Source organism: Ahaetulla prasina, chromosome 3 (assembly GCF_028640845.1).
Source record: "Ahaetulla prasina isolate Xishuangbanna chromosome 3, ASM2864084v1, whole genome shotgun sequence".
Taxonomy (NCBI): Eukaryota; Metazoa; Chordata; class Lepidosauria; order Squamata; family Colubridae; genus Ahaetulla; species Ahaetulla prasina.
Genome location: NC_080541.1, coordinates 190,144,404 through 190,153,317, shown reverse-complemented (window position 1 = coordinate 190,153,317; position 8,914 = coordinate 190,144,404). Strand labels below are relative to the sequence as shown.

Genomic DNA, 8,914 nt, shown 5'->3' with positions numbered 1-8,914 from the left:
GATGACATGGATAGACCTGGCCCATAGAATTGCCACGAATTGGACACAGCTGAATGGATAACATCATCATCAACAATGACCCACTTCTGCACATATTCTCAACTGTAAATCTCACAGAATTCAGTAGAGTTGATTCCCAGGTAAATATGTTTCTCGAATGTCTGAAAATATCTTTTCTTGGTTATCCTTCCATATTTCGCTTGTACTTTTTTCTTTCCTACTGCATTGTTTAGAACTCTATACAGGTAGTTCTTGACCTATGACCACAACTGAGCCCCAAATTTATGTTGCTAAGTGAGAAATTTGTTAAGTGAGTTTTGCTCCATTTTACGACTTTTGCCACATTTATTAAGTGGAATCACTGGAATTATTAAATGAATCTGGCTTTCCCATTGACTTTGCTTGTCAGAAGGTCACAAAAGGTGATCACATGAGCAGAGGGCACTGCAATCATCATAAATATGAACCAGTTGTCAAGCATCTGAATGTAAATCACATCACCATGGGGATGCTGCAATGGTCATAAGTGTGAAACATGGTCATAAGTCGCTTTTTTCAATGCCATTGTAACTTTGAACGGTCACTAAATGAACTGTTGTAAGGTGAAGACTACCTGTATTAATTCTCTTTCTGTTTAATTGTTATGTATTGTTTTCTTTTAGTAAACTTTTTCCCCGCTAAAAACATCTGAATCCTATGTAATTAATAAGGAAGAGTGAATGCTGTCTGGAGTAACATCACAAGTCAAGGAATTGAATCTTTCAAAGATGAAGTGATTGGGGAATTTGGGAGTCTAACAATGTCTGGGAAATTCCATCCCAGAAATTGAAGACTTATAGTTCCCCCTTCAGAGGTAGTCTGCAATTTGGGAGGTCTCCTAGACTCGCAGATCCTGCTTGAAATGCAGATAGCAAGAGTAGCCAGGAGGGATTTTACATAGTTACATCTTGTGCACCAATTGTTACTCTTCCTGGACCACAAAGTCCTGCTCATACCCTGTTTCCCCCCAAATAAGACATCCCCTGATAATAAGCCCAATTGGGCTTTTGAGCGCATGGCAATAAGGCCAAGTGCTTATTTCAGGGTTCAAAAAAATATAAGACAGGGTCTTATTTTTGGGGAAACACAGTAGTCATCTATGCCCTAATCATTTCCCATGTGCAATGCAAGCTACATGGAGCTGCCTTGAGGAACATGAGGAAATTACAGTGGTTGCAGAATGAAAAGTCCCAAGCAGTGTAACCCACTGCTTTGGAAACTGTACTGGTTATCAGTTAGCTTCTGATGTGATTCAAGGTGTTGATTGTCATGTTTAAGCATGAATGACTGTTTATTTAGGGACCACTTTCTCCTGTATTCATCTGCCTATCCAATCAGATCAAACAGGGTCAACCACCTCCAGATCCCATTTCTAATCACTTGATGGAGCCCTGGAATCATACATTTTCAGTAGCTGTCCTCACTCTTTATAGCTTCCTCCTAGTAGAAATTCAGTCAGCGTCACGTCTCCTAGGCTTCAGGAAAACTTTGAAGACTTACCTGTTCAGTCTTGCACAGAAAGAAAGTAACCCATGATTTGAAGGTGAGGTTGCAAACGCATGTATTTTTTGATGTTTCGTTTTTTAATTTTTTTCCACTTAAATGTATTAGGGCATTTCTAGAGTAGTGTTTATATGTTTGTATTGTGAACTGCCTAGAGCCTGTGGGAATGGGTAGCATACAAGTAGATCAGTCAATTAATAATTTTATTGCATAAATGATTAAAGACTTTGTTGCTGGCTATGCTGCTGTGGGGAATTTTTTTTTTAAAAAACACCCCAAGACCACCAAGGAAATTGTCAGAAGTCTAATAATTAATAAGGATTTATTAAAATGGTCCCTTTACTAACAGCATTGGAAATTCACCCCCCAAGAGCATCACAGTGAATCTGAGTTTTGAGGAAGTAGGTAATCTATGGATGTGATTGACAAAGAAAACACTTTCCTTGGGCAAATTTTATAGCCCTACAACCTCTTCATTCCCAGAGTTGGGAGCAGGTTTAAGCACAAGGGAGGGATATATATTTAGTATCTATCACCCGGCTAAGAGAAAAGAGGGAAACAATTATAGAATTGGGATTAGAAGAGGAAAATTGTTATGTTGTAGCTTGTGAGATTAAATAGAAAGAGTTAGCTTGTCTTACCTTCACTGATTTGGTTGCATTCCAATTTGGATATATAACAGTTTCAAATGTATTAAAATGACCCAGGGGTGAAAAAGTTTACACAAATGGTAAAGTAAGTATGAAATGAAAAGTTTTTCAAAGAGGTTATCACTGAATTGAAAAATTCTTCATACCGATTTAGCTGTTAGCTGGTTTCTTTTTATTTTTTCTTTCAAACTATGTACATTATTTTCAGTGTTAAGAGCTCCCACTTCTAACAAGGTTTCCTGGTTCTAATATAAACGTACACCCATGAAATTCCAAAAGTCCAAATGGACACCCTCCTACCATTGGACTTTCATCTTTGTATTTAACTGATAAAGAAAAGATTGAAGCCAGATATAATTATCCACCAGTCTTTGGTATTTAATCAGAGTCTGGATATTTGGAATGGTTGATGCTTAGGGGAATCTAAACATTAATTCTTTGATTACATGTAACAATTATATACCTATTACAACTGAAACGTGTGTATTATTACAAGTGTTCATTTTTGTTATATCCTTATTTATTTAAAAATAATGCCCAAATACGAGTGATATAAAAAATAAAGCCCATTTTAATCCCGTAGATATGGTGCTATCCATATGTGTTAAGAAAGTAAGCTGTATCTGCATGGAGTCAGAGGCTTTATTTTTTTATTTGTAATTAATAATAATTTATTCTTTATTCTAGCATCTCTGGAAAATAATTGCTCTACACTGAAGGTAGGATTGAAGATGCTTACATTTGCAGCTTGTGCACTATGTTTTTTTGGATAAATATGAAAGAAATCACAATTATCTTAAGTATTTGTGACATTGGGATCAGGCTTAATATATGATAATAAGCACTTCCATTGGGAAAGACTGTAAGATAATTACCTGATGTAGTAATTAGTATAATTTAAGGATTTGTCATCTTAAAAAATAGTAGGAATTTGGGAAAGGCCTGAGATTAGAGAATTTCTCTGCAGAACTAGCCTGAATATTTCTTTTCACAGATGGGTAAGACAGATGGTTTCTAGGCTATACAAAGGTTCCATTCCTTTTCTAAGTCAATTTTTACATGTCACATTGTACGCTATGCACCTCTACAAACATAAATGCTGCCTGTTTCTGCATATTGAAAGCAGCTGCTGCCATTCTTCCATTTCTGTCCGTAAGGTTGGATGTATGTCAGTGATGGCTTATGCAATCCAGGGAGTGCTTATCTAACTACCTAGAGCCCCACATAAATAAAGTGTTCCATAACAAAGTCTTTCTTATTCTTCAGTTTTATATTATCGGGACCTAAGCTAAAATGTGTTGTCAGAAACAATACAGAGATAATTGTTCCTGTTCTATGCTCCTTCATTCGCTATACTGTAACTCCCTAAGCAGAAAAGTCACCATAGTTTCATAGAAAGTTCCAAGATTGTCTTTTCTATTTGTCTTTTCTATTTATCTTTTTCTATTTGCCAGACAGCAGTGTAAATACAGGATTTTGCAATCTCTTTCATCTTTCCCATTCCCTGGAAATACTACAATGTTACAATGTTACATATCTGTAACATGTAACTACTACAACATATAAATACTACAATGTTACATATCTGTTTAAATGTTACATATTTGCAATATTTTCAGGAAATTTATAATTGACTTGAAGCCATACTTTTTTACACAATTCCTACACACCATCAAAATTCATGTTTCAGTGCAGGTACTGTCTTATGAGCCAACCCTCCTAATTAAGTACTGTATGCTTAAATCATAGTTTGGAACGCTTACACCATGAAGATTGTTTCACTGCAAAAATGGCTATATCCTCTAATAGATAAAAAACACTGGATGAGATATACAGAAAATGCAAACTGATTGCATTACATTCTGGTACAAATTATACACAAAACAGAACACACTGTGAACCTGTACTTGAAAAAGCTTTGGGTTACGGAAACATAGAATCATTGGACTTTTAAATCTGATATTTATTAATATCAACAAATTATATTCTGTCCCGAGACATGGTATTGTCTTTTGAGATCTATGGATAATATTGATATATCATTTTAGCATTTGTCTTTTCTATTTATCTTTTTCTAGCATGTGTGTTTCAGCATTCTGAAGATATGGCATCTCAATATAAATATCTACTCACAGAATGCTACAATCTAGTTTGATTTTTCTTTGTCTTGAAGTTCTGAACAGCAAGACATCCAGTACAGTGAGACTTTATCTATTTTGAAAACAATCTAATAATACCCGAATAAAGGATTTAGCTGCAGTTATATCACCCAGCATGATGATTTTTTTCAATCAAAGATTCTAAATTAGGAGTTCAAACTGAACTGATGGAGTGAGCAATGATGTGTAAGAAGAAGTTGTGGATTGTTCTGACCCTGTGCTTTGCACTTGCCATCTGGAAGATATATATTTCTGTTTCACCTTTGTCCAAAAGTCTTGATGAGGGGCTACTGCAAGACTCATTAATGAAAGAGGAAATGTGTTACCATAACAAATGTATTGGCCTAAGAAGTTGGGATTGGTTTTGTGACCACTTTGATGCCTCAGTAAACTGCCTGCTGACTCTCGAAAACTCTGATATCCCACCAGAGGTTCTTCAGTGGTGGCTGGTGAGTACTGCATTGAGGCTACACAGCTGTACTTTATTCCATGTTTGTGAAAGAAATAGTAATGGCTTTTCATGGTCAGTCTCCTATAGATATAGGACCCACTTTTGAAATCAGTATTAATCAGTGTAGTTCAGAGGTATCCAAGGGGTTTGTATTTTTTCTCCAAAATAAAACATTTTCTTGGGCAGGCGTTATTAGAAGTCCTTCCACCCTGCTTCTAATGCTTTATTTTATTCCATCAGAAGCTACAAAGATCAAAAGATGGCAGCCAAATTCAGAAGATAGTAAAATATCTGTTTGACCTCCTTCAGTCCCCCACTGCTAGAGCTCAGGATGTTGTTCATTGTGGAACCTGTGCTGTGGTGGGAAACTCTGGAAGGCTGAGGGGCTCTAAATATGGAAAGAAGATAGATTCTCACAAGTTTGTGATGAGGTAAGTGGGTAGAACAGAGCATATACACAAAGAATGAGAGAGATCTTCAGCCCTCTCCCAAGATTCAAAAGACACAGCAGATTGGTATAGACCTCTCCCAGGAGTGATATTTTCCTATTTCTGTCTTTTTTTATTGTTACATTAACTACTCTGACTGCCCTAAAATGGTAGGGAGTGGGGATATTTATGCCATGTTTGATTTGATTCAAAGGTGGTGTTTTGAATATGCAGGGCTATGAACTCAGCACCCATCTCTGATTTGTTAAAACAGTAGCAGCAAAAGCAGTGTTTTACATGATCACACATCTAGGAAACAGATGACATTGTATTAATGAGTCAGAGACAAAAACTGCATTTATTTTCTGAAGCATCTTGAATTTGAATTAAATCTCAGGTATTGTACAGCCTACCCCTCCAGATTAGAAAGAAAGATTATAGCAATAATAATCTTGCTCCCGTCTTTGGCATCTTTATTAATTTTGTCAATTTTAATGTTAATGATTATTATTCTAATATTTTAATGTTTTATCTTGTTGCTTTTTACTTATTTGTAAGCCTCCTAGAGAGCCCCCTCTAAGTGAGATGGCGGCATATAAATGTAATAATAAAAAGTAAAAATCTGTGGCTATAGAAAAGATGTGATTTTCTCTATTGCCAGCATGTAGCCACAAACAAATTGACAATGAAACAATGACCATTGCCATATTAAAAATGTTTTTATTCTGATAAATGATCCTAAGTTTGCAATCAGAAATCTAATATGTTGCTGCTATGAATCAAATATTATAAGTGGTTATTGTAAGACTCTATTGCATGGATGTCAAACTCGCGGTGTCATGTTGCTGCCACATGACATATCACAACATTTTCTCCCTTTGTGGAGCTGGGGTGGGCGTGGCCTGCACGTGATGCATCCGGCCCACGGATCGCCAGTTAGACACCCTGCTCTATTGCCTTAGGGAAGAAAAGGGATTTTTGTGGGCCAGGTAGAGAGATCTCAATCTATATCCAGTTGAGGTTTAGAAAATCCCCATTTCTAAGGGTAGTGGTATACATCTTGTTATGTAGATAGCTGCATACATTTAGCCTAGCATCTCACATTCTAAAAGTATACACACTTGGACCTAAAGTAGGTCCCATAAGATAATTTAAGTCATAAAATGAACACCTTAACATAATACAAGGTTTAAGGTTTAAAATTTGCCCCTTAAAATCCACCCCAAATCCTAAACTCTCTTCTGTTGAGACTACAAAAGGCATGCTGCATGCACCTTATGGACTATATTGTGTACTTCTAACACAATATACATTATCTTATTTAATTTTCTCTCAAAAAGTGATAACCATATGAGGAAATAGAATATCCATATTGAATATCATGTAAGCCAAGAATGTCAAACTTATGGCCCGTGGGCCTGATGCGTCATGTGCGGGTCACGCCCAAACCAGCTCCATGAAGGGGAAAAACTTCGTGATAAGTCGCGTGACAGCAATATGACACTGTGAGTTTGACACCTGTAATGTAGGTGATATCCACTAACTTTATCTGGATCTGATCTTTATCAGTACTAAGTACAAAACCTGGACATAGATCCAGGTTTTGTACTTACTAAGTTTAAGTAACAATTTTTTCCATGTGTGACCTAGATCTCTTGAATAAGAAGATTCTGATTGGGTTTTTTGTTAATATTCTCCAAGAATGAACACTGCACAGGTTACAGGTTTTGAGGAAGATGTTGGTACACGAACCACACATCATTTCATGTACCCAGAGAGTGCGATTAATCTCCATCCTAATGTACATCTTGTACTAGTCCCTTTCAAACCTCTGGATCTCAAATGGTTGGCCAGTGCTTTTTCAACAGGAGATATCCAGCAGTAAGTATCCTCCCTAAGTAATTGCATATAAAAGGCTAGGCAATAACATAGTAATATCATGATATCAAACATTCCTAGTGCTATCAGGATATCGAGCATGTTTCCATTCTTAGATGCAAACACATTTCTCACTACATCAGATATTTGTCATTATCACTTATTAAAGAAGTGTCCCATAAAACCAGTTTTCCATAAATGGATTTCAGTCTACCAACCAGAGCAGGGGTATCAAACTCGGTTTCATTGAGGACCACATCTGGGTAGTGTTTGACCTTGGGGGGGCCAGGGTGAGCATGGCCAGCATGATGTCACCTGTGTTGAGGGGCTGCCTGTGGTGGCCTGAGCGCTCTTTCAGCAAAAACGGGCTCCTGAGCTCCATTTTCAGCTGTGACAGCATCCTGTAACCCTCTGCCAGCAAAGACAGAACTCGGGAGGTCCATGCACACACCCCTCCAAAGTTCTGATTTTGCTGGCGGAGGCACTGCGGGCTGGTTCTTTGCTGTTTCCAGGGCAGCCCCATAGGCCAGATCTAAGCACCCTGCGGGCCAGATCTGGCCCCCACGCCTTGAGTTTGACACCCCTGAATCAGAGGAAGAAAAATAAAATTATGGTTAAAATCAGAGGTCTCCTGATTTTGAGCTACCATAGACTAATATAGTTCTCTTTCTACAATGTCTACAATGTTGATTAAAAGAAAATCAAATAATGTTGAATGGTAAAGATTCTTCCATTTCTTTCACAGAACATACAAAAGAGTTAAACGATTTATTAAAGCTGACAAAAGCAAGGTAAGATGTAAATTAAAAAGCAATAATGTGCTTATTAACTATTATATTTTTAATTTTTGTGGATTAAAAGTAATCAATAGTGGAGTCCCAACTTCATAAATAAATGTATTGTTTTGTATTTATTTTATATATTAAATGCATATTTCAAGCTGGTTATATTCCTTGCTAAATAATAAAATATGGGAGGCAGAAGGAAAAAAGGGCTATGGAGGCCATCATACACATTCTTAACAGTCAAAGCAAACTTGTACCAGGGAGGATCCAACTAGGTATCTCTTAGAAATATGAACTGTTATCGTTCCAGGCTACAGGTGTGGTATTTTGTGGTACTTTGGCCCTGAAACCATGGAATAACTGCACATACTGTCAAGAACTGATGTGTCCAGAGAGAGGGGATCATCCATTCTACTTTAAGTCCTTGGGAACATTAAGGACTTTCTTTGCTCTGAAGTTATTTTTATAATAGATGGACCAATTTGAGGAAGGATTTATGATCAATCTGGATGAATCTTCTTGTACAAAATTTTCTTCTTAGATTCTAATAATTCACCCTGGTTTCCTGAAATATATCCAAGACAAATGGACACAGAATCATGGAAAGTATCCTTCCACTGGGTTGATTACACTGATTTTTGCCATCCATACTTGCACACGGGTAAGTACACCAAAAAAACCCCACTCCTCTTATCTCTGTAAACAGAGGTTCCCAATCCACGGGCTGTGGCCCTGTGCTGGACGGCAACCAATTGCGAACCAAGCCGCACAAGCAGTGGGCCATTGGATGAGTACACAAAGCTCCAACGGAGCTCTACAAGCATCCTGCCACTGCTTATGCAGAACCATTCCCTTTCCCCCTTTGCCACCAGTCTGCAGAACCAGAAAGGTTGGAGATCGCTGTTGTAAATGGGTTCTGAGCTGAACAGCTGTAGAGTTCCTATTGCTTCACTAACCACTTTTAGCTCTGTTCCCAAAACAATTTCTCTTTAGAATTTATTTAGTAATAAAAATCTTATTG

At 37.3% G+C, this 8,914-nt stretch overlaps 1 protein-coding gene across 7 annotated transcripts in view; it reads left to right on the top strand.

The window, feature by feature from the left end:
- The first annotated feature begins 1 nt into the window (after position 1).
- The window catches only part of LOC131194525 (CMP-N-acetylneuraminate-beta-galactosamide-alpha-2,3-sialyltransferase 2-like), an 18,621-nt gene continuing 9,708 nt past the window's right edge, over positions 2 to 8,914 (top strand). For 3 of the 7 annotated variants that reach the window (XR_009154212.1, XR_009154211.1, XM_058175608.1), the window contains exons 1-8: positions 7 to 140; positions 1,473 to 1,582; positions 2,880 to 2,911; positions 4,271 to 4,800; positions 5,043 to 5,233; positions 6,932 to 7,111; positions 7,854 to 7,899; positions 8,435 to 8,554. Coding sequence is in view for 5 of the 7 variants with exons in the window: in XM_058175608.1 (XP_058031591.1) it covers positions 4,531 to 4,800; positions 5,043 to 5,233; positions 6,932 to 7,111; positions 7,854 to 7,899; positions 8,435 to 8,554 (807 nt within the window). In the remaining 2 variants the exon portion in view is untranslated. Of the gene's footprint in view, positions 141 to 1,377; positions 1,583 to 2,879; positions 2,912 to 4,270; positions 4,801 to 5,042; positions 5,234 to 6,931; positions 7,112 to 7,853; positions 7,900 to 8,434; positions 8,555 to 8,914 lie in introns of all 7 variants that reach the window. The other 4 variants (XM_058175610.1, XM_058175609.1, XM_058175612.1 and 1 more) reach the window with 4 other exon arrangements.